Below are 24,097 nucleotides of genomic sequence, written 5' to 3'. Positions count from 1 at the left end.
ATCTTTTGATGAACTTTTTTCGGAGGGTCTAGTTTGAGGAATTCTTCCTTTTCTCGAGGTCTCAGATATTCTCCTATATTTTTTTCTATTAATTTAGAGTGGGATGGAATTGCAGTGGCTCAGTGCCTTGTTCTTCGCAGATTCTCCACCTCTATCAGGAGGCTTATTCAGCTGCCACTTCTCCCTCAGCGTCCCCTCACATCCACTCCATACTTCTATCTCAAATGTCTCTGGACCCTGCTTCTCCTCATCTCTGGGCCTCCTCCTATACCAGGCCCACTGAATCTCCATGGGGCAGCCCCCTGGTGAGTCACAGGCGGTTGTGACGTGTGATCCCAACTATTGGTTAGTAATTAAAGTACTAAAGGGTTGGTTATTTCTTTGAAAAGATTTTAAAAAGTCAGTGAGAGGTTCGACTGTCCCAGTGTCACCCTCAATTTCTAGCACTTCAAAATGGCAGAGAGAACCCCCCCACCCGTGCCTCAGAGGTTGCAGACAAGCGAGGTGTATATTGTTATGGATGGAGGGGGGCAATCACAAACCCACCCAGTGCTTTACCTCTCTGCCCATTTCTTTTGGTTTTGCCAAAACCAGGTTGTGCCCCTACGATGCGCATCGTGGCAGAGAAAAAGGCTGAGCAGTCTGGGTATAGGTCTGTTTCAGTGGCAGTGTCCCAGGGTGTCCATGCCTAGAATGTCTCCCAGCTCCAGATCACCCTTCTAGAAAAGCCTCTTTCTAAGCCTATGTCCTCCTTAAAACATGTCAGCAGGGTCCCGATGCTCAGAGGATGGTGCCCAAATTCCTTAGCCTGGGCTCCATCCTGGCCCCAGCCACACTTTTTTCCAGCACCCCCCAACCCTAGGCACTGCCCACAGTTCCCCAATGCCAGGTCCTTTGATGCCACCGAGCTTCCACATGTATCACTTCCTCTGCTCTTCCTCACATCTCCAGTTGGCCACCTCATTCTTCTAGCTGAAATGTCCGCCACTGGGAAGCCTTCCAGATTCCCTAGTGAGCTGTTCCAGCATTTATCTACCCCACTGGTCCCAGTCATGCTGTATTCTAAAGACTCGGTTTTTGTCTACAGTCGTGTGTGCCTCCCAGACAAGAGTGTGAGCTCTGTGAGCGTGGGTACTGTACTTATTCAGCAGGAGCTCAAAGAGGGCTTGCTCATGGAGGAGACCCCTGGCCCTGTGCCTGCTGGGACCCTGACGTGACACCAGGGGAGTCCGTTTCGGTGATCATGCAATATCAGCGGTGCCCGGCTAATACAGAAGACAGGCTGAGAATAAGCGCTTTGGGAAAACGATGGGTGAGCAGCGAAGAAGAGAAGGGTTAGGAAAAATCAAGGGATCAGAGGAGTAATTCACTTAGCCCCTTTTATTCTGAAGGTCCTCGCCTCTTCCCTAGTACCGTCAAATGAGTCACTGAAAGCGCCCGCGAGACCTGCTTGTGTGAAGAGGTAGAGGTTTATTGAAATATAAACATTCGAGAACATGTAAGATAGAAAATGACCACAACATATACAGACACTTGCTGCAGGAGGACTTCTGAGGTATCTACCCACTGCCTAGGCTACCCATGTGCTATCACATTTTCTCCTGGTTAAATACAAGTAAGATGGGGAGGGGGAGGGGACGGAGCGGCCCTGGCCAATGGCTGCCATGTGACCTCAGGGCCGCACCGTCAGGAGAGCTCCTCTTGGCCCAGGCCCCCATTCCGGGGGCACCTGCTGGCGCTCCCACCCTCGGGCTTTCAGGCTGAGACCCTGCTGTTGCCCTTGAGGGCAGCGAGAGCTTGCTGAGAGGGCAAGCTGGGCAAGCTGCCTGAGGAAAGGGAGAGGATCCAACAACCAGGAAGACACAGTGCACCACCCCTGTGTCCTCCAGGTGGGAAGAGTCCATCCTTTGTGACCAAAGCCCTGAGAAAGACACACTGGCCAAATGTCTGCGACGCCTTCAAGTGGGCCCAGCGCCAGCCAACTGGGCTCCTCCCTGACACAGACCTCAGATGCCCTTCTCTGCCAGGCCCTGCGCCGGCCTGGTGAGGCCAGGAGAGGGTCAGCCCCCAATGGATGGGGCTGTGTATGTGAGTATGTGTGAGTGTGAGACAGTGTGGAGGGCTAGGGAAGGGAGAGAAGATGCAGTCAGTGCAGCTGCAGCTCACTGGGCTGAGGTATGTGTTTTGTGCTCAAGAGTATGATTTCCCTTTCCTTTCCTAGACGGACTGAGCATTAGTCGTGTATGGGCTTGTGCCACCATGGTCTCCCACCGCCACAGCACGATGATGTCACAGCGGGTGGAGTTCCACTCAACACTGCGGAGCTTACTCGATTGAGAGGCGAGCCTTGTGTGAGAATCACCTCTTCTTTATGACACAGGAACAGCCCACTCCACCCCAGGGTCCAAGAGGAGACAGAGCTCTTTCGGCATCTCCTCACCCTCTGGGGCAGCTCGACTTCTCTAAGGCCCACGGCCTCCACAGCCCACTCCTGCCCTGAGATGGGACTGTTGAGTGAGGGAAGATGCCGTGCCCCCGCCCTGGCGAGCTGGGCGCTGGGGTTTGGGACTGCCCTGCTCTGATGGGAACTGGGTCAAGGGCCGTCTCGAGAACCGGTGTGGTTTCCCGACCCAAGCTGTGTGGCGGCGGGCCTCTCCGCTCCTCCTCCCGCCACTGTGATCCCTGAGTCAGCTCTCCTGCTGCCTCGCTCGCACCCTCACTGGGGTCTTGGGGAAGGGCCAGGGGGCTGGGGCACCAAATCATTCGCTCGGCTTTGGGGGTGGTCTGCTTTCATTTCTTTGGTGCTACAATAACAACAATAAAAATTTAAAAGTAAAAAAAAACACAAAAGTCAGCAAACACATATAAAAAAGATTTCAGAGATGCAAATACTTCCTGAAGAATCAAACAGCAACAGTTACAAATCTGAGGTATTTCAATGAACCTGACATTGGCAGGTTTGGGCCCCACGAGAAGAAGAGGGGCCCAAGGGACAAGTGGGCTGTTTCCTGGGAGAGCTGGCCAACAGGGATGAGTGGGGGCGTGAGGTCTGGCAGGGTCAGAAAAGGGTCAGTGGAGTGGGTGCCAGGGCCTGCCTGGGCAGCCCCTGAGGCTCTGCCTCTCCCTCAGCAGATGCCCAGCAGGCCCTGGGTCCTGAGGACTGCCCTCATGATCCCTGTCTTGGGACCATTAAAAGGGGGATATGGGGCCCTGAGGACTGCTTCAAGACTTGACTTTGAGAGACCCACACCCCAAGAACCAAACATGGGAGGCAAGGTGGGTTGGGAGGACCCCATGCCATGCTCAGCAGAGAAGGGCCACAAAGACATGCTCTTGGCTCCTAGCAGCCCCACACTGGAGTCAAAGATTGGGGGACTGAGCAGGGGAAGAGACCAGTGACCCTGGGGTCATGGCAGAAGGCAGGGGAAGGGAAATAAATTAAAGGGGAAGGGATGTGGAGGGCCTCCAGCCCTGTGTCAGCTTACAGATTGTCAATACACTGTGCCCGGGGTTGGGAGGTGGCCTGGGAGCCCTGGAGGAAGCTGGACGCCCACAGACCCCGCCCAGTTCTCCAGGACAATCCCTGATTGGACAACGCTGCCCTGTCAGGCCCCTCCAGCCTCTCCTTGCCTCTAGAGTACAGCAGGACCTGATGGAGCCTGGACAGACGGACAGGTCCAAACTCTCAACATCTGGCCAAATGGTGTTTGATGTGGGCTCCATGAGATGAGGTAAATTCTGTGCATCAGCTTCCTCCACTCTCAATGGGAGGGTGGAGGGAGTTGGGAGCTGGGTCCTGCCCGTCAGAGGGACCAGCTGGTGGAGGGCTCTGCACTTGGGGTGCCCCGGGACGAGGTAGGACTTGGCGAGCAGTGAGAACTGCTGCTGCTGCTGGCGCTGCTGCCGATGCTCTGGGGAGCGGATCCTGCGATGAGGTGGACCACAGGTTTCTGGGCAAACAGCACACCTGAGCAAGTGGGGGCGGGGAGAAGGAAGTGTGAGCACATGGGAAGAGGAAGGACAGGTTCAGGGGTTCAGTTCATCCCACTGTATCTATTGCCGCCCAACTCTGGGCGAGGAGGCTCCACGCTGGACGCTGCGCTAGGTGCCGACACTGCCCTGCCTGCAGGTGCTTACAGGCTGGTGAGGGGGACAGACAGAGTCATTTTGCTGAAATGTCACAAAGGCTCTAAGTGAAGTGTACCCAGTGTGTTGTGGGGAAAAAAGGTGGCTTTGGAGGGCAGGGGAAAGTGGGTCAGGAGAAGCTCCGGCGGGAGAGCATGCCTGGACTTTTTAGAAAAAGTGGCCACATGACGAGGAGGAGCCGGTGTGGCAGGCAGAGGCAATCTGAGAGAACAAAGAACAGAGAGAGGCGGCGAACGTGCTGGAGGCTGGTGCAGCAATGTGGTAGGCCCGGGGGGAGCTGAAGGCAGGCACGCGGCACAGGTGGCTGGAGAGGTGGCAGGGCGAGGAAATGGAGGCCTGCGTGTCTCTAGGCTGCCGGGGTCTTACCCTGTGGGGCTTGTGAAGCCCCTGAAGTTTAAGAAGGGGAAGAAGGGGGGCTTCCCTGGTGGCGCAGTGGTTGGGAGTCCGCCTGCCGATGCAGGGGACACGGGTTCGTGCCCTGGTGCGGGAGGATCCCACATGCCTTGGAGCGGCTGGGCCCGTGAGCCATGGCTGCTGAGCCTGCGCTTCCGGAGCCTGTGCTCCGCAATGGGAGAGGCCACAGCGGTGAGAGGCCCACGTACCAAAAAAAAAAAAAAAAAAAAAAGAAGGGGAAGAAGGGGACGGACATCACGAGACGGGCATTTCCGAGCTCTCTGTGGGCTGGGAGGATGTGGGTGGATGGAAGCCTGCAAGTCAGAGCTACTCTAACAGGGGAGAAGAGAGGTCTGCACCAGGGCCATGCGGCGGGGATGCAGCAGAGCAGTGGCGTCTGCTGAGCTCTGGGGGGTGATGGGCCTGAGGGGCTCTCAGGAGTGACTTCCAGGCTCCGGGCCTGGGTGACTGCACAGCCACTGAGAAAGGACACAGGTGGGACAGGCTTGAGGCAGGTGAGGTTTGGGGAGCCTTCAACTCTCTTCTGACTGCTCCCCATGCTGAGGGAGAGGAGGCATATCCTCCTCTCTCCTGAGAGAGGATGAGAGGAGATGGAGAGCCAGGCACTGATCTCCCTCTTCCCTGCTTTCCGCACAGACCCACTCCCAACCCCCAAACCTCCTCGACCACACGGCACCACCAGAAGTCAAAGGGCATCCAGGCCCTACCCGCCGGCTCGCCCAGTCTCCTTGAGGGCTCTGTGTTAGGCAGAGACCTTTGAACGTGGCATGGTCTCTGAAGCGCTGGCTCTGTGGTGAGTGGCTCGGCAGCTTGGCGTCCCTGCTTCTCTGCAGGCTGCTTCCAGGAACTCTGCCCCTTCCCTGGCCCCAAGCATGATGCCCCCAGCAAGTAGCCCGGCAGAGATCCAGAGTGGCCCTGGCCCCAGTCCCCAGAGCAGGAGCACTCAAAGCATGCCCTGTGGAAATGCCCCTGGTTTCGATAGAAGGTTCAGCTCTAACCCCCCTCCACTGGGCACCTCCCCATGCCCTCTCTAAAACAGGTGGTTGATGCCCAGGCTCCCAGCAGGAGGCCACTGGCCAGTGTGCCCGTGCTCTGGGGCCCCCACTCATCAAGCTGTGCTTAACAAGAGTCAGCTGGAGGGACTTGCCTGGTGGTACAGTGGTCAAGAATCCGCCTGCCAATGCAGGGGACACAGGTTCAATCCCTACTCCGGGAAGATCCCACATACCGCGGAGCAACTAAGCCCATGCACCACAACTACTGAGCCCATGCACCACAACTACTGAAGCCCGTGTGCTGCAACTACTGAAGCCCGCGCGCTGCAACTACTGAAGCCCGCGGGCCTAGAGCCTGTGCTCCGCAACAAGAGAAGCCACCGCAATGAGAAGCCCGCGCACTGCAACGAAGAGTAGCCCCCGCTCGCTGCAACTAGAGAAAGCCCGTGCGCAGCAACAAAGACCCAATGCAGCCCAAAAAAACACAAACCAGTCAGCTGGCTTTATCCCCAAACTCATCTCTACACTAACGAAATGGGAGTGGGAAACGGACTGCTGTTTCTATGAAAACTACGTTGAACACCTTGGAAAGTCTTCGTAAAGGTGCTAAACCAACCAACCAACAAAAAACTGTTGCCAAATTAGATTTAGGAAGAGACAATTGTAAAAGACTGGGGGGAAAATCATGAAAATATAGGCTGATTCTGCTGCACTCAAGATTCCTTTGCCCGTGTCAGTTCTTGGACCATGACAGATGATGTTCAGGAAGAGAAGAGCTGAACCCGTCAAAGAAAGGAGACCCATGCATTGAAAGACTGGAATGGTGGACACTGATTTAACTTATAATACAACGTTAAAGGTGTGAATAGTTGATTATGATTCTTTACGTTAAATGACTTTTTCAAATAACGAGCCAACCATTGGTCGAAAAAGGGTTAGACAAGGGGTCTCCACCAAAGGTGGTGGTGGTGGGGCTTCCCTGGTGGCGCAGTGGTTGAGAGTCCGCCTGCCGATGCAGGGGACAGGGGTTTGTGCCCCGGTCCGGGAGGACCCCACATGCCGTGGAGCGGCTGGGCCCGTGAGCCATGGACACTGAGCCTGCGCATCCGGAGCCTGTGCTCCGCAACGGGAGAGGCCACAACAGTGAGAGGCCCGTGTACCGCAAAAAAAAAAAAAAAAAAAAAGAAAAAAAAAATGGTGGAGGGGTATCTGTCATCCTATTAGCAATCCTCAGCCCTCCTTGTCCGGAAGAACTACTTTACCTTTGGAACCCTGAAAGGAAGCCACCCCTGGGAAGGGGTTCAGACAGGAGGGTGACAAGGGGGTCTTGCAGGGAGCTGTACTGAGGCTGGCTGCCACCCTGCCGCCTCCTTCAGAGTGCCAAGAGCCTCACCTGCATAAGTGGTGCCGTCGATGTCCACAGACATGTTGATGCTCCCAATGCTGCTCGTGGTCAGGTTCACTGCTGCAGCCGAGGCCTCTGCTCTGTCCTCTGCTGGGGACAAGGGAGATAGCAGGTCCGGTCAAGCCCTCCAGCATTTCTGTCGTTCCCTCCAAGGCTCTTCCACCCTCCCGGCCTGGCCACAGCAGGCTCAGGCCTCCCAGAGTTAGAAAGCACCTGGATAACATTCTGCCGAGTGTAAGGTGTGGCAGGAGAACCAGGCTGGTAAACGTCCTACGGCTTGCTTTCTCCACTGAACCACTTCATCTTCCCAACTCCCTCTGCTCTCAGAGAAGAGGCATCACATAGGCAAGGAGGCTGACCTCAGCTCGCAGTTGCGCACTGATGCTTTCAACACGATTCAGCAAACCCTGAGCACCCACTATTCACCGGGTGGGGCGTCAGAGGTCACTAAGACCCAGCCCCTTCCTCTGAGGATTCGCCTTGCCTCCTCCACCCCTTCCTTAACCAGGCTGGCAGGTCCTCAAGGAGAGGGCCTACCTGCCCAGCACCTGGCACTCCCTCTCAATCTGAGCCCTCCGTGGTTTGTGGAAGGCTGCAGGCGCTGGCACACAGGGCCTCTGCCTGGCTCACCTGAGACTCTGCCCTTTCATGATGTTGAGAGCCAAGAATTCTTCCAGATGAGCTGCCTCATCTATTAGCCTCTGGCTTGTGCAGGGCCAGGGGCACCTGGCCTGAGTGGGTAAAGAGGGCAGAGCCCTGCTGTCCGGGCTGTCACCTCCAGTTCCCTTGGGCTCCTCGCCAGGGGGGAGTGGGACAGGGAGGGGCTGTCTGGGAACATGCACGGCTCTCTTCACACCTGATTTCTTCCCAACACGAGCCTGCTCGTGTTTGTTCTGAGATAGAGTCGAGAATGGCAAAGAAAATGTATGTGAGGGGGAAAGGGGAGCAAGGGGAACAAGGGATGTGGAGTGTGTGGTTGGGGGGGGCGGGGAGAAGGTGGGGCACCTGAAAAATGTGGCGGGGAAGGGAAAAGATGCCAGTTATGCTGCCAAACTTGTATTTCCTCCTCCCCTCTCTCCCGGGGGTCACTGGCAGCCTGGCCTGAGGCAGCTCTGGCCCCTCACTGAGCCTCCGGAAAGGAGGTGCTGTCTTTCTCCCAGACGGTGAGGCACTGGGGTGAAGGGCGAGCCCTTTAATTGAGACAGATCAAAAGGCAGGAGGGGACAGGGAAGATGCGGCAGCTGTCCCTCAAGGCCTCCTGCTCCTCCTTGAACAACTGCTTTTCCTCTGCTAGAGAACAGGGCACGCCTGAGGCAACTGCAGGTCCCCTGCAAAATGCCTTCAGCTTTGGTGAACTGAGACCTCTGTGGCCACCAAAGCCTCAGGTGGCTCTTTGGCCTCTAGATCCTTCTGGGGGCCAGGGGGGGCAGAACCTGGAGGGGCTCCACCCCAGTCCCCGGGATGTAAACGGGCCCTCGAATGGAGCCGGGGTTTGGCGCCTGGGCCCGGCGCTCACCCCTGCCGTTGATCCTGATCTTCATGGGCAGCTGCCGTGCCATGCTGAAGAAGTTGCGCTGGAAGGCCTGCTGCACCAGGCGCTGCTCCTCCTCTGACAGCCTGGACGCCTTCTTCTCAGGGGGCTCCCCCGACTCCAGCCGCTCCCGCAGCTGCTCCAGCGTGGCCGTCCGGGTACCGGCCTGCTGGCTGGCCAAGGTCACGGGCACAGCCAGGCGATTTGGCACGGGCATGGTTGTCACTGGGACTCCATCACCTGACAAAGGCACCAGAGCTGGACCCAACCCATAACCCACCCTCCCACCTGGGTCTTGGACCCAGGGAACTTGGCGCCCTTCCTCCCTGCCCTTCCTCCTCACAAGGGCCCTGCAGACCTTTCCTGAGAGTGGTTGCGGGGGATATCCGAGGGCCACTGGCATTGGTGCCACTGCTGGAGCCCAGCCCGAGGATGGGGAAGCGGATCTTGGCTGGGGAGAGGAGGGCAGGGGCCCCAGTGGCAGCGGCAGAGGCAGCAGCGGGTGAGTAGCCAAAGAGGGAGGAGCTGTAGCTGGGCCGGCGGCCCTCCCTCCGGTTGCCGTCAATGGCTGCCTGGAGCTCGGCCGGGGAGCTCAAGGCTTTCTTCTCGCACTCATAGGCATAGAGATACTTCATATACCTGGAGGGAAGGAAGGAAGGAAGCCAGAGTCATCCAAAATGTGGCACGAGGACTGCCCAGTTTAAGTCGATGGGCCTCTGGAAGCGGGCTCTGTGGGGCAGGCTCTGTCCTCTAGGACAAAGGAGCACAGCCCGGTGCACCTGATGGAAGAGGAACCTCCCGGACAGTGATGCTCCACCCCAGGCCCTCTAACTGCTACCCAATTCTAAACGCAGCTCGAAGTGGAGGCACGGTTCATTAGGGAAATAGATATTTTCGCTAACATTTCATGTTTGTGTGGCGCCTTTCTAGTGCCCTGGGAGAAATGAGAAATGCTATGTTTTGCAATGTCTTTCTGGCTCCTTGATCTCCTAACCGTTCTGAGTCAGGCTGGTCAGACAGGAGCAATTCTTCCCACTGTGTGTGGACCTAGAAGTGCTGTCCCTCTTTGTGTCAGATGTCCCAAGAAGCAATTCGCTACCCAAGAACCTTGGGAGAAGGACTGCTACGCTGGCTACTGCTCTGTTCCCAACTTCTCCTGAAACAGTTTCACTAGATAAAACCCTTCTACTTTTCAACAAGGCCTTAACATGCCACCTAACCTATATACATGGCTGATCTTTCCGTATTTTTCACAGAACAACGTCCAGAGTTCCGAAAGAACAGATTCCCCTCTGGCCCTCATTTGCCAGTGCTCCTCCTGTTCTCACTGCTTCTATCACCCTTATAATTAACTCAAATGGGTAGAAAAACAGGTCGCCGATCCCAGTGGGGCCAGCCTGCCTGCCTTCCTCTGGGTCCGCTGTTGCTGGGCAAGTTCAGTGTCAGGTAGGAAGGGCCAGGCTTAGGGTAGGGGCACTGTGTAGGAGATGACGTCCTGGAAAAAGTGTGGATTTCAGAGACAGAAGCCCAGGCGTGACTCTTCAGCCGGACCACTTACTAGCTGGTATGGCTCTGACCAAATGATCTAACCTCTGAGACTTAGTTCTTGTTGTTGTCTGGGAAACAGGGACAGAAACCTTCTTGACAGGGTTGCTGGTGAGGTTTGAATGAAACAGAACAGTGAAGCAGCAGTACACAGGAGATGCTTGGGAAGGGGCGCTCTCACGATTACTCAGGTTAGGGAGGGATACATCTCAGAAAGCTCCTGGCCCTTTCAGGAATTCCGCCCATCTTGTTCACTATACAGTGGAATTTCCTTCCTTCCTCTCCTCTAGGTTAAAGCATCCCCTTTCTCCAGTCTTAGCTTCCTTTCCCCGAGGCTCTGGCCACTCACTGGGTCCGCAGGGTAAAGGCGGCGCTGGTGATAGACGTGGGCAGGTTCAGGCCTTTGGTGATCTCCCTCCAGATCTTCTTGTTGATGATCTCCACCAGGCCCCCCTTCTCCGTCACCAGTTTATACAGCATATACAGGTCCAGGATCTGCTTGGCCATGATGGGGATTCGGTTGATGGGGGTCCCTGTGATTGTGCAAAGAGAGAAACAGAGGGTTGTGTCATTACCATGCAGAGAAAGAAGACATCTGTGGATGCCCACCTTTTGCTGAGTTGGAAATATGTTCATAAATCTGCTTAGAAGTATAATTTGACTCAAACTCTCAAAGCCTGGAAGCTATCAGACTAGCTGCCAGTTCTCCTTGGGAAGAACAGAAAGATAGGTCCAACTCACAGGCTGTGTGGCCTTGGGTAAAACACACAGCCTCTCTGGGTCTGTTTCCCATCTGTAAATAAGAGGGCCAGACTAAATGACTTCAAAGATTTTCTTTTTTTTTTTGCTAGCAGTATGATTCCAGATTCTTTCCTAATGATTTGGCAACTCAGTCCTCTGGAGCATTCAGAAGCTGTTCAGCTGCCTCCTCAGGGAAGTCTTTCCCTGACTCCCAAGACAGGTGAGGTCCTGCCCCATTGTCCACCTGGAGAGCTTCCTCAGCTTCTCTTCTGCAGCTCTCAGTACAGCTTATAACCGTGTTTTTATTTGCATACTGCCTGTTTTTTCTTCATCTCTTCTCCTGCTGCAGGACAGAGAAATGGTTTTTTCTCTCCTGTGTACCCGCCATGTCAAAGGAGCTGCTGGGCACACAGGTCTCCAGGGGGATGAAAACCCACTCAACAATTCTCTCCCCGCTAATCACTCCAACCCCTCCCTGGCCTCTGAAAGAGGGAGGGTCAGAGCCGCTTCCGCCCACTGGCCCCGAAGGGAAGTGAGAGGAGCCAGGGACTTGATTAGGAAACCTGGCACCGAGCAGGAAGGCCCACTAATGAGCACCGGGGGACGGCAGGGAGGGCGGGGCCAGGCTCTTTTCTCCGGCGGCTGGGATGCTCGTCAGGAGGCGTGATGGATGACTGTCATTTGGCAGCCTCGGGATTAATGATCTGGAGGTCAGAGGGGAGAATTCCAGCAGGAAGGGTCACCGTCCAGGGCAGGGTATGAGACTTGTTGCCTTTTGATGGCAAGTCCTTTTACTGTACGTAGGCTGCTCCTCCTGTGCCGGAGCACCCACCCCCCACCCCCACGCTTGTTGAGGTCTCACTGACTGCCTGGTGGAGTTACGCCAGCTTGATTAGAGAAGGGCTGTTTGTTTCAGCTCCTCCTGCTTCTTTCCCCTCAAGGAATGGCATTTTCTTCTCAGCTCTAGAACACTGGCCTCACCAACTCTTTTATAGGGTAATTCAAGCCAGAGTGGAGTGAAGGGTCCCACGTTTATGAGGAGGAAGTAGCGTGAGCACAAACACGTGGCACTGCTATGGTGGGACCCAGCCTCTTTTCTCAGTGTGGGGAGGGAGCTAGAGGTCTTGAAGACCTTTATATTGACCAGCTGGTCTTTGGAAGGTCAAGGACAAAGGGGCCATAGAGTTAAGTTCAAAGATTCATTGGTAAAATATCAGAGGACTGCTGGCACGACAGCTCGCATGTTGGTTAACTACTTCTCCCTGTGCTGTTCTGGACAGTAGACCTTATTCCTGTCATAAGCACAAGTCTCATGCAGCAGAACTGGTCTCCTGGCAGGACAAGGCTAAGGTCTCCCTTCTTTGCAGGCCTGTCTGCCTGAGAACACTCATGGCCTTGGCGAGTTCATACCCTCAGGGCATCACCTGGAGAGTCTGGGAGGACCACTCCCCAGGCCCCCTCACACAAGACCCCGAAGCTCTCCATTCCAGAAGCTTCCAGAACATCTTTACACATGTGACCTGTTCACTTCCAGGTCAGACGTTCACAGTGAGCTCCCCTTCATCCCCTAGGCCAGCTCCCTTTTCCCATCACCTCCTCTTCTTCCAGCAGCACCATCATTCTTTGAGGTCTTGGGTAGGAACCTCCGAGGCAGCAATGGCTCCTCTCCCTCCTCTCTCACCCACCTTTAGGCTGTCGGGAGGCTCACCGATTACTGCTTTGAGGCCCCTCTCAAAGCCATCTTCCTCTCCGGCCCTCAGCCACCACCCTGGGCCAGGCCCTCGCTGGCTCACCATCAGACGCCCCCAGCAGCTTTGAATCCACGCACTCAACCTGCCCGCTGGTGTCAGACCACCTAAGGAAAACACCACTTCCACGCCATTCCCCGCTTCCTACTTTAAAAACCCACAATGACTCTTACTGCCAACCCAGCCCGCCTCACATGTTCAATCTCATGACTCGGGTTCCCCAACACTCCTCACAAGATTACGTACGATGTATTTTAAGCATGTCCCAACAACTCACTCTCACTCCAATCAGCTGGGTCTTCTCACCCTCACCCCTAAAGCCAAGCGCCTCTCTCCTCTACTTTTTGTTTTTACTCTCCCTCATCATCAAGCCTAAAATGACCTGTCTGTGCTCAAATCCTCTCTACACTGGCCTTCAACGTTCACTCCCTCCAGGAAGAATTTTCCAACTACCCCAGTTCACGTGGATTTCTTTCCTCTCAGAATTTCTATTATAACCACTCCAAGTTCAGCAAATAGTTACACTTGTTTCACATATGTTCGTCTGGTATCCCAGGAGGACTGTAAGCTCAGTGAAGGCAGGGACTGTTTTTCCTTCATCATGTCTTGAATATTATAATGTTCAATAGGCTAAACTACCATGCAGATTAAACCAACCAGCCAACCAACCTGCTTCTCAGAGTCAAAGCAACCAGCTCTGTTAACCCAACTGGGAATATTAAACGCATTTCCTTCCTGCTGTGGTGTGCCCACCAGGGTCTGTCACTAACTCGAAGTGTCTAATTGCTGACAGCCCTGAACAGAAGTCACCCTCTCCTCTCAGGTCCTGGCAGGTTCATTAGGGGGTCACGACCCTTATTAAATAGACTGGGGAACCGAGGCCCAGAGTGGTTAAGCCCTTTGTGTCTGAGTCCTGCAGTAAGACGACTGGCAGCACAGAAATGGATGGAGAGCTGGGGATTTTGAGAAGGTAAAGAAACCATGACTTCATTCAGTGGGGCCAAAGAGAAGGGGAGACAGGTGTTAAAGAGGGCAAGGGGGCTGGGTTTGTGATGCCCACAGAACAGGCGTGGCTGAGTGCGTGACCGCCAAGCAGGGCATGCCCAGCCGAGGGAGTGCTGTCCTTCAGAACTGTCACCTTGGAGAGCCAGCTACAGCTCCGTTTGTGAAGAGCTTTCGGAGTTTATACTATTTTCATTTGATTCTCTCCAAGGGCGGTAAATCTTCAAATGTAAAGGGTGTATTTTACTTTTAGAAATGGTCATTCATGGAAACAAGCCAGAAAAATAGGATGAAGTAACCAGGCTGTTTATACTGATTTTGGGTGAAGATGAGGTGTGGCCATAAACCATGACAGATTATCTAGTGTGGCTCAAACTGCCTCTGAAGGCAACTCCCCAGAGAGGAATTATAGATTTGCTCGGAGTAGTCACTAGACTAAATGGCTAGTCATTTGAGATGGCTTCTTTCAAAGACAACAATGTCATAGATGTAGAAATTTCATTAAAAATTAGCCTTTTTTATAGTCACACAGAGAGTGACTGCATTAGGCTGGGAACTGCTCAGGGGCAAGGGAAACAGGTAGATACCGGACCTGAGAAGACAAGGAAGGAGCAAAGTGGCATTTCAAGTCCCCAGAGTGACCTCTTCCCAGCACCACTGGAGAGAAAACACAGGCCAGGGCTGCTCTGCAACCCAGCCCCACTCTGGGCATGTGGGGGTCATAACTTCTCTCACCAGGGCCCCTATGGCCTGGCCAGGCACCCCGGTTCCAGGATCAGTGGGTAAGGGGAATGGGCATTTTCTTCCTCATGGTTGGCCCTCCACGAAACTGCTAAAAGTAGCTCCCAGTGCAGGCGGGCCCCTCAGTACCGTCAGAAACAAAGCTGAAGCTATTCTGAGACCCAGCTCTAGATGACATCATGGTTTTCTCACATTATGCAGCCAATCCAGACACAAAACCTGCCCTGGCTTCCATTCGTTCGACAACTAAGAGAGAGGCAGGGTCCTCAGGCTGGTCTCTCTCTGCAGTCTGCTCTGTGCTTAGTGGGCCTGGTAGCCACCTCCCTTGTCCCAAGGAGACTCAACTATGAAGAGAAGGGGAGAAGGCCTTTTAGCTGAGTTTCCCTACCTGAACAAGAAAGAAAACCAATACATCACGCTGGGGGTGGGGATGGGGGGGATCGAAAATATTCAGGCCTCAGTTTCTCTGTCAGTGTGAAGCAAGGAATTTGCTTCCAGATGACTTCCAGTTCTAAAGTCCTATGAGTCTATGAATAAAAACTTAAAAACAAAAGTTGATAGTTTGGGTGGTGGTGGTGGTGTGCTGAATTGGGAGACTGGGATCGACATATATACACCAGTATGTATAAAATGGACAACTAATAAGAACCTGCTGTATAAAAAAATTAAATTGAAAAAAATTGATAGCTGTGACTATTACCAAGGGAGGTAACTTGATTTTAGGAGCTTGCCTGAATTATGAAATAATGTTGCCAGGTGACCTTGAGATGGATGATTTGGGATCTTCTCCAATGAAGGGCGCCTGTGTGGCTTAGGACCAGGTCTGTGAAGTTCAAGTCCATAAGCAATGGCTCTTTCTCTAGACTTGTGGGGAAGTGGGGGAGTCTCTGGCCTATTCTCTGGGCTGGATTACATCTTCCTCTAAAGAGGCTCTTCACCTGAGAGGGGACAGGCCTCAGTCCACAATAAATGCAAATGCAACCTGCAGAGAACCAGGAAGGAGGCCAGCAGCCACTGCAGGGAGCTCTTGGTGGGTCACCAGTGTTGGCCCTGCAGGAGGCCGAATCTCCGCCCCCATCACACCTCCCAGAAGGGGCGGGAGCACCTGATGGGGAAGCCTGTGGACTGTCAGTCACTGCTATCAAAGCAGGAGCTAGGATTGAGGGTAATTAATCATGCTCCCTCTGACAGCAATCCAGGGCCTTATCTGTACCCCAAGAAATGCCGCTGGTCTCCAGTTCCCTCCTCAATAAAGGAGACTGACAGTTCCAACAAAGAGGCCCCTTATCAGATTTCAGCAGGGGAGCCTGAGGCAGCCCGAGGGAGATGTGGAAAAGGCTTTTATGAGGCCAGGACCCAGCGAAGCTGTGGGGGCTCCCGGGGCTTTAACCCTTGGAGGTGGGAGTGCCGCTGGGCACCGGCGCTCGCAGACCAAAGCCGTGATCCAGGCCAAAGCCCTGATCGGGAGCTTTCAGCGAAGATGGAGCTGAACAAAAGCTGCTCCCTAGCACTTGGCTCGTCTTCGTCTTCCCAGCACTCAGACCGTGGAGACAGAGCTTAGTGGGGGTGAGGGCAGAGCGGGGAGATGGCCCCCTCTGGCACTAGAGACAGAGATGGGAGATGGCAGGAATGTTGGGGGGAGGGCCACTTCCTCCCCACCACAGAGAATGGGCACATTCCAGTCAAGACCAGAAGCAATCAGGGGGCAGGGACCCAAGACAGAGTCGCATGGCTGCCTTCCTGCCTACTGGTCAGGGGTGAGGGCCCAGGACCCAGGGCGTGGCCCTGCCAAGGACCCTCGCTGCTTTTTCCTGACTTTGAACAAGATCATTAATCATTTCCATAGCCTGTCAAGAGAGCTGGGCAGCTGACCAGGGAGCCTAGAAGAGTCAAGTCCCATGTTAAGCAGGGAATGTGCACAGGCAGACAGGCAGGCAGGCCTCCTGCTTATTCCTCTGCATATTAATTCCCGCCCTGCTCTAGTCCTGCTCCCCAGCAACAAGCAGAGGAATGACTGGTGATTTTTTTCCCCGACTTGTTCATGTAGAAAATACCTCCCACCAGGAAACTGGGCAGCAGGCTCTGGTGGTGTGCCATGCAGTGAGTAGATGACTGTTCCACAGGTCAGGGCAGAGGCAAGGATGCGCAAATATCCTAATACCAACATGTATGCTTCAGCCCTCTACCTCCGATTTCCCACTGAGGGGAGTGTCTAACTGACATAGAGCCTAGTGCACTAATCTTAAGTATACAGCCTACCAGATCTTTACTGTTGTGCATATACCCCCGTATCCATTCCTCAGATCAAAATACAGAACATTTCCAGCACCCCAGAAAACTCTTCCATTACCATTCCCAATCAATATGCATGCCCTACCCACCCCCCAGGAGGTAACTATTATCCTGACATGTATCACTATAGGTGACTTTCTTGAACCTTACATAAATGGAAGATCGCAGTATATAGTCTTCTGTGTCTGGCTTCTTTTGTTCCACGTTAGGCCTGTGAGAGTCATCCCAGTTGGGTACAGCAACAATTCATTCTTTGTTGTCGCTGTGTGGTATTCCACTACAGGACCATGCCAACATTTAGTCATCCATTCTACTACCAATGGAAATTTGAGTTCTTTCCACTCTTTGTCTATAATGAATGGTGTTGCTACGAAAATTCTCGCATGTGTCTTTCAGTGAACATAAGCTCTCATTTCTACTGGGGATACACCTAGAAGTGAAATTGCTGGGTAATAGGGTTGGCATATGTTTAGCTTTAGTAAACATTACCAAACAGATTTCCAGTGGTTATGCCCATTTATATTCCCACCAGCAATGCATGGGAGTTCTGGAGGCACCAAACCTGAGAGGCTAATTTTAAACCCATTACCCTTCTTGATACTCTAGTTCAGACTAATTGCTTTAGGTGAAGTTCAACAGTATGTGCAGTGCTGTACTCTACAATAGTAAAATTATGGTTATGGCTGTGCTGTTTCCTTCCATAAAAACCACATTCAGAGAAGCAGGCTAAGGAGTTAGAAGGAGGTGGACCGTCGGGTCATCTCTGCTTCGCCTGCTTCTGGTCAACAGACCTGGCCCAAGTCTCCAGGAGCGGGGGTGGAAGGCTGGCCGGGGAGAGGTCCAACAACTCAGGGGTGTTCTGGCCTGAGCAGCGCATGGCTGTCTGAGCTTCCATTGCCAATCCATGACCCTCCCTCTCAAGACCTAGTAGATTTTCCCACAGTGTAACTGGGTCAAACTCTCCCTTCAAACTTTCCCTACGCCAACCTTAGGACGATTTATTGAATATTGGCTCATCTTGGAAAAAAGGAGGCAAAACTATCAACCCCATTTTACCAAGTGCTAAAAGTACCAATAAATGATCTTGAAGGGGAAGAGGTTGAATTTAAAGACAAAAGTGAGCTATTCAAATTAATCACGACTTTCAAAAACCGGGGTCTCTTCTCATTATCATGGATAACTGGGTAGTTATAAGGTATTTAAATGACTTAAAAGTGGGGGGAAAAAAAACCCCAGTACTTGAACAGCGGTTGGATCACCTGGGGAGAGAAAAAGATCTGGCCTAAGACAAAGATTTGCATTTTGGACTTTCATTTGTGGGTAAAGTTAGAATATGAAGCCCCGAAGCCTATTTTATCTGACAAACACAAACATATTTTAGTCTATCAGGAAGAGTGGCCATGGCACAGACCATTTACAGCAAGATACAAAGAATATACAAGAAACTCCCTCCACCAAAAGGCAAAGCAATATATGTCACGAACATTTCCTTGCCTGAGATGGATAGATAAGCACACAACAGAAGGAAAAACACTCAAATTGCACTTAGAGGCAGACCAAGCCCTTTTCCCACAGTAAATTCTTTGTATATACACATCAAAAACAGATCCAACAATCCATTTGGGAAAACCAAGGTCAGTTTGCAGCCCTGAACAGAACTGGTGGGGGAGGGACGGCAGTTCTCCAGTGAGGTCTTGACAAAACTTGTCTTCCACATGACCAAGCAGGTCCTTAGCCTGGTGTGCCGAGCTGGGACGGGGGCTGGAGGGGAGATCCTTGCTTGTGGGCACTCCGGGTGCGCGCAAGATGCTACCGTTAGGGCTTCTGTCTCCTGTGCCCCCAACCCCGACCTACCTCGACAGATGGCAGCTTCTGTGCCAGCCACTGTGAATTGTCACATCTGCCCTTCCCTGAGAGATAAGCTGCCTTACCCTGAGATGAAGACTCTTCTTGCATGAAGAGTTCTACCTCGTGTTAATCAGTGAGATGCTGTCAGACCCTACCGGAGACCGACCTGTGGAGGCAGGCCACTGTCTCTGTGGCTCAGAAGGCTGAAGGAGAGATGAGGCTTGTCCACTGTCCCAGCGGGAAGTGATGGAGCTGCTGGTGCCAGGGGCCAAGTTTCTCAAGGGCAGTGCAGGCGAGGAGAAAAAGTCCTGGCCTGGGGATTAGGAGACCAAGTGCTAAATTGGCTCTGTGGCCTCAGGTGAGTCATTTAGCGTGGGAGCTGATCCTTCATGGCTAAGGTGATAACCTTTGCTCTCTCCACCCCACAGAGCTGGAGCTGTGGGGAGCAGCAGATCAGATAATGGGTTGAAAGGGTTCTATAAAGTACATGGGGTAACAATAATAAAATTAACAGCAAAATCATCTCCCTCCTCTTTGATGAAACCACACTTCTGTTTCACTGCCTGGGGAACAAGAGAACAAGCTCTTCTTCCTTAGTGATGAAGGAAGAATGGAATTGTTTACAAGCCTTTGCTTATGAGACTTCCAAACTAGCACCGCCCCCTCTCCGTACCCACTGGAAAATCTACCAGGGAATGATACTTCAGGAATCACCCACTGTGAGTTAAATTAGACAGAGAATTTTATTTACAAACGTTTGGCTTTTTTTTTTTGGACAAAGAAATGTGTGTGTGTGTGTTTTACACACACACACAAAAACGTGTGCGCATGTGTGTGCACGTGCACATGGCAAAAGGTGAGGAAAAAGAGGCATGGGTGTTCTGAGATCTAACCCATCTTTCTACGGAAACATTTGTGGGGGAAGCACAATCAAAGGAAACTTGTTTAATTCAGTTTGGCTTCAGTCAGCAGAAGAAACACATGATTCACCAAGGAAAGGAGTGAAGCATTTGGTTTTGGGGGTCCCTGGTGTAGTTTTTACACAACTATTTTGATAGAAAATTGCTCAAGGGGCTTTTCTTCTATTTTGGTTATCGAGGGTGGCTCATTATCTGTTCTGTAGCTCAACAGACACAATCAGGGACACATAACACAGAACAGAGAACTTGGAAGAAACTTCCAGATTGACTCTAACTGAACCTGCACATTTTATAGATAAGGAAACTGTGGCCCCCAGAAGAGGAAGGATTTGCTCAGGATCGTGGAGAAGGGTGGGATGTTAGCACTGGTTTCACACTCCTCAGTCCAGAGCTCTATCCCCCTCCACATGCCTCCCGACAGGCTGCAGCAGCCATTCCTGAGGCAGGCAGGACACAGGGAGCCCGACTGGGCACTGCCTCGGCCTCTTCTCAGGGGCCTTCTGGGCCGGGTTGTTCTGCTGGTGGGGGAGGGGTCGCGAGGTGCAAGTCACCCGGTCTGGCCTAGAAACCAAGGTGCCTCGAGCTGAAAGGCCCATCTGCTGCAGTCAATTCACCCAAACATGTTAACAAGCCAGAGAGACCCAGCACAAAGCAGCGGTTACGGCTGGGCCCCTCTCCCACTGGACAGCTGTTTTATCACCTGCAGCTGCAGTCATTTGGGGCCGCCTGCTGTGTCCTGCCACCCTTGGAGCCCGGTCCACTTCCTCTGCAGCGGAGCCTTCCACGTCAAAGCTGCCCGGCCCACTCACGGCCCAGGTGGGCGTCACCGGGCCTTTCAAACTCAGGTTGCTTTCAGTGGTTCCTTTGAAATCTACTGCTTATCCTTCATATTAGCTCTGGAGGATGAGTTGCTGACCCACTGCCAGGGTCTATGAGCCTTTTCCTTGCACCCAGCCAGCTAACAAGATTGGGCTCCTAAGTGCCCCAGACACTCCAATTTGGGAGTGACAAATAAGTCACAAATGTCTGGGGGCCCTTGGTCTCACCATTCTGTGAAGAGTAAAGACAGCAAGCTTCACATGGTTAGAAGCGCAAACTGCTCCCAGTCCCCTTGAACTGCCCATTCTAATTTAGACCATCAACCATGAGCTTTCCAGGGAGGAGAACACTGTGATTTTAAAGGGAACAACCTCCACAGTCTCCCTGCCTCAGCCTTCCTTCCCTCTTCAGCCCAACTATACACTGTTTGCCACAGCAAACCTCCTGAAAGCGTAGCTCTGGCGATACTTCTCATATGTTAACTTCAATAACTCAGCTATGTCACAGACAGGAGTGCTAACTTCTTGGCCAAATACGGCTCTTCACAGTCTGGTGCCAGCTGATTCATTCAGGCCACAGACAAGGGTTCTTTCAGCCGTGCCTGGACCACGTACACCACGCATGCCCCGCGTTTCTGCCTCCACTCTCCCTATGCTGGAGCTACAGCAACTCTCAGGTCCCTACACTCCAGCCTAGGATGGGGCCCCAGCACCCATTCCTTTGGCACTCAGCCACGGATGGGGAGTTCATCCTGTTGCCCGACTGCCCTCAGGCATTGCTACCTGAGTGAAGACAAGATGATTTCCCTGAAGAGTTTCTCTGCAGAGGAAATTTTTGATCTTCACCTTCTTTCCTATCCTTCTATGGCAGTGGTTCTCAACAGGGGGACAGTTTTGTCCCCCAGGGGACATTTACAATATCTGCAGACATTTTTGGTTATCAAGACTTGGGGGTGCCCCCCCCAACAAAGGACTATCCAATCCCCAAAGTCAATATGCTGAAGCTGAGAAACCTTATACTAGAGTAATTAACAAGTAGCAAAACTGACTTGACTGTCTCCCTTCTACTGCTGATGCCAGCAAATAGTGAAATACCTAACATAAGTGCTGAAGACAGAAAAAAGATTTACTCAGGGCCTGAATAACCATAAATTGACATGATCAAAGAGAGTTTCTTACTCTTGCTTTGGGTGGAATAGACTAGATGGCAGTCTGGTAGCCCCAGCGCTGTGCAATAGCGGGACACTCAGCACACACTGCTCTCTACTGCTGACCTCCAATCAAGGGCCGCTGTCTAATTGTGGGTGGGAGTGAGGTGGGGGAGGGGAAGCTCGGCTTCCCTGCGTGGGGCAGCTGAGTTAGGAAAACCAACAGGACTGCTCCTACAGCAAACACGTCCTAAGCAGCACCCGCCTCCAGGTCTGGCCCTGTGCTAGCACTGGGGACTTGGAGAAATGACAAAGCGGCTGTCCTCAAGGAGCACCTCGTCTAGTGGGGACATATAGAAGTAAACAAACAATTACTGATCTTCACTCTTGGCTAGGCTGATATAACTAAAAATCCTTTTGGGAAGGGAGAAAAACAATAAAGTATCAATAGACTATAAAGCAGTGGAGCCACACTGCTGATTAAAATCTATATTGTTATAGCAGCCCCTCTGAGATGAGATCAGCTCCCGGGTTTGCACCAGCTGGGCTTGTGGAGCTTGTAAATAATTAAAAGGTAATTGGAGGGGGAGACCAAAGTATTAAGTGGATTTCTCTCTCTCAGGGCAACCAGGGAGTTTCATTGCTGCCAGTCACGTTATCTTTCGGGATTATATTCTTGTTTTTTACTGACACATGCAGCTCCAGATAACAGTTGGAGGAGTAAACTAATTAGAGCTGCTTAGACTGCTTTGATAGGCTTCGAGATGGGGGGAAACCGAGACTCAAAACTTTCGACTGCCTTTGTAAGCAAACCAGCAGTAATAGGCGTGCTACTAAGAAGGCAATTTGGAAGGTAAAGGAAGGGGAAGGAGGGGGAGAGAAAGAGGGATGGGGCTGGTGGGGAGAAGAAGAGGGAGGGAGAGGAGTTAACTCAGAATATTTAGTTGCTGGGGGCTGTCATTATAGCTCAGCCCAGGATAAAGAGGAGGATTTCATTCCTAGGTCTCAATAAAGGAGCTGACACAGAAACCAAGGGATACATGATCAGGCAGGATCCCAGGGAACATGCTGGCAGGAGCAGCTCTCCCTTACAGCTTTGTCCTGAGGTGAAGAAGATGGAGCTACACAGGTTGCAGAGGATCATCTCCTAGAGAGGCTGGGGTTCTGACCATGCTTCCTGAGGGGTGACCCAGCTGGTGAACCCACTGCTGTGACAGGATACAAAGCCAGGAAGTTGAGTCACTGGGCTCAAGACTCAGACATACCATCGTCCAAAGTGGAGATGGTTGGGGGTGAGTGGGCGGGTAAGAGTGAGAAGGAGAGAAGGACAGGGAAGTGGGAAGGTGCATTTTAAGGCAGATGCCCATGTGCCCTACACTTAAACTGCAGGAACACCCCAACCAAGCCAGTGAATGCAAAAATCAAAGAGCCAATGGATAAGAAAAAAAGAGTTAGCTTTTCCTTTTCGTGGATCATTTCAGATCCTCCCAACAAATCCTGAAGGGCCTCTATTTTTTCACTGGCCCTTCTAAGTCTCTATTGAGCTAGATGCACCAGCAGGACGCCCCATATACCAGTTTAAGTGATGTCCAGGACTGCTATAAGGCTAAGAAAAAAGTATAATTGAATTTGAAATGACTCCAGAGACCAGTTAATCAGAACAGTGACAAAAATAAAGCAGGACCAAATCTGGATGATCATTCCATTCATTTTCTACCCAGGCCCTCTTTGCCCCCTTCAACCTGGTTGTCAATTATTCTGATAAGTATGGGACCAACTGGCAGTAAATGGCTCCCGTCCTCCTGGGCTAAGATGCTGGCACTCCGCAGGGAGGATGGCTAACAGTGACCTGCACACAGTAGGCACTCAATAAATATTCAGTGAATTGAAATGATGAGTAGACTGAACACTCACCTCTCTTCTGCATAAAGACGAAGAGGTCATCCAGGAACTCTTTCCTTTCTGGATCACTGTCCAGTTCATACAGCTGCAATCCCAAACCCCCAGGGGAGAAAAAAACACCACAATGAAAAATTCCATCTTATGAAGGAAGTCTTACACCAGTGATACACAACCATCTGACTGACTACAAATGTGACTCACAGGCCACTTCTATCCTTATTCCTTGGGGATCAGATACAACAACCCACTGCAGAACTGCCCCTTTCGCCATCACAAAGGAAACATTACAGACCTTGGCAAAATCACGGGAGATCTCTCTTCCCCGGCCTCCATCCGCATCATCACTCCAGGCCAAACCACCATTCTAAAGGGGAACAAAGCACAGCGTTCAGAAGGGAGTAGGAAGAGAGTGAGAGAGGGAAAGGCAACCGTTCAGGGTGCAGATGAGGACCCTTAGCAACTGTGCCCTCCTGGCTCACACTGAAAGACTGACGGCTCGAGTAACTGCCCCTGCCACCCTAACAGGGACATCTTGTTTTTATGCTTTCAATTATGGTTCCAGAACCAGAGGGAGTCACGTGGAAGAATCATCTCCATTTGTTGGAGGGGGGTGGGTGTTACTTATCCCTGATAACCCTGGAGAAGGAGGACACAAAGGCCCAAGTTTCTGAGAACCTGCTCATCCCTAGCTCATCTTCTGGAAGCCATCACTCTGAGATGTACCACTCTCCTGCAGGTTCTATATGGCATATGTTTGTATGTTTTATGATGTGTTTGTATATTTTATGGTATGTTGTGAGGATACCTAGCCTGGCCTCCCACACAACACTCTAAGTGGAAGATAAAGGGTCAAAGGGAGCAAGACAAAGATCTCGAAGATCTCAAAGATCTTGTGGTCTCT

The 24,097-nt window shown here is 52.3% G+C and overlaps 1 protein-coding gene across 2 annotated transcripts in view; it reads right to left on the bottom strand.

The window, feature by feature from the left end:
- Positions 1–1,467: 1,467 nt before the first annotated feature.
- The window catches only part of ARID3B (AT-rich interaction domain 3B), a 55,429-nt gene continuing 32,799 nt past the window's right edge, over positions 1,468–24,097 (bottom strand). The window contains exons 3-9 of one of the 2 annotated variants that reach the window (XM_081227446.1): positions 23,489–23,560; positions 23,209–23,281; positions 10,386–10,569; positions 8,850–9,130; positions 8,477–8,731; positions 6,949–7,050; positions 1,468–3,967 (exon numbers count right to left, since the gene is read on the bottom strand). In XM_081227446.1, coding sequence (XP_081083572.1) covers positions 3,804–3,967; positions 6,949–7,050; positions 8,477–8,731; positions 8,850–9,130; positions 10,386–10,569; positions 23,209–23,281; positions 23,489–23,560 — 1,131 coding nt within the window. In that variant the 3' untranslated portion in view covers positions 1,468–3,803. The remainder of the gene's footprint in view (positions 3,968–6,948; positions 7,051–8,476; positions 8,732–8,849; positions 9,131–10,385; positions 10,570–23,208; positions 23,282–23,488; positions 23,561–24,097) is intronic. The other variant, XM_081227447.1, reaches the window with a different exon arrangement.

The sequence above is a fragment of the Mesoplodon bidens genome, assembly GCF_964165515.1.
Source record: "Mesoplodon bidens genome assembly, chromosome: 3".
In the NCBI taxonomy this organism is placed as follows: domain Eukaryota; kingdom Metazoa; phylum Chordata; class Mammalia; order Artiodactyla; family Ziphiidae; genus Mesoplodon; species Mesoplodon bidens.
This window is presented reverse-complemented; position numbering and strand designations above follow the sequence as displayed.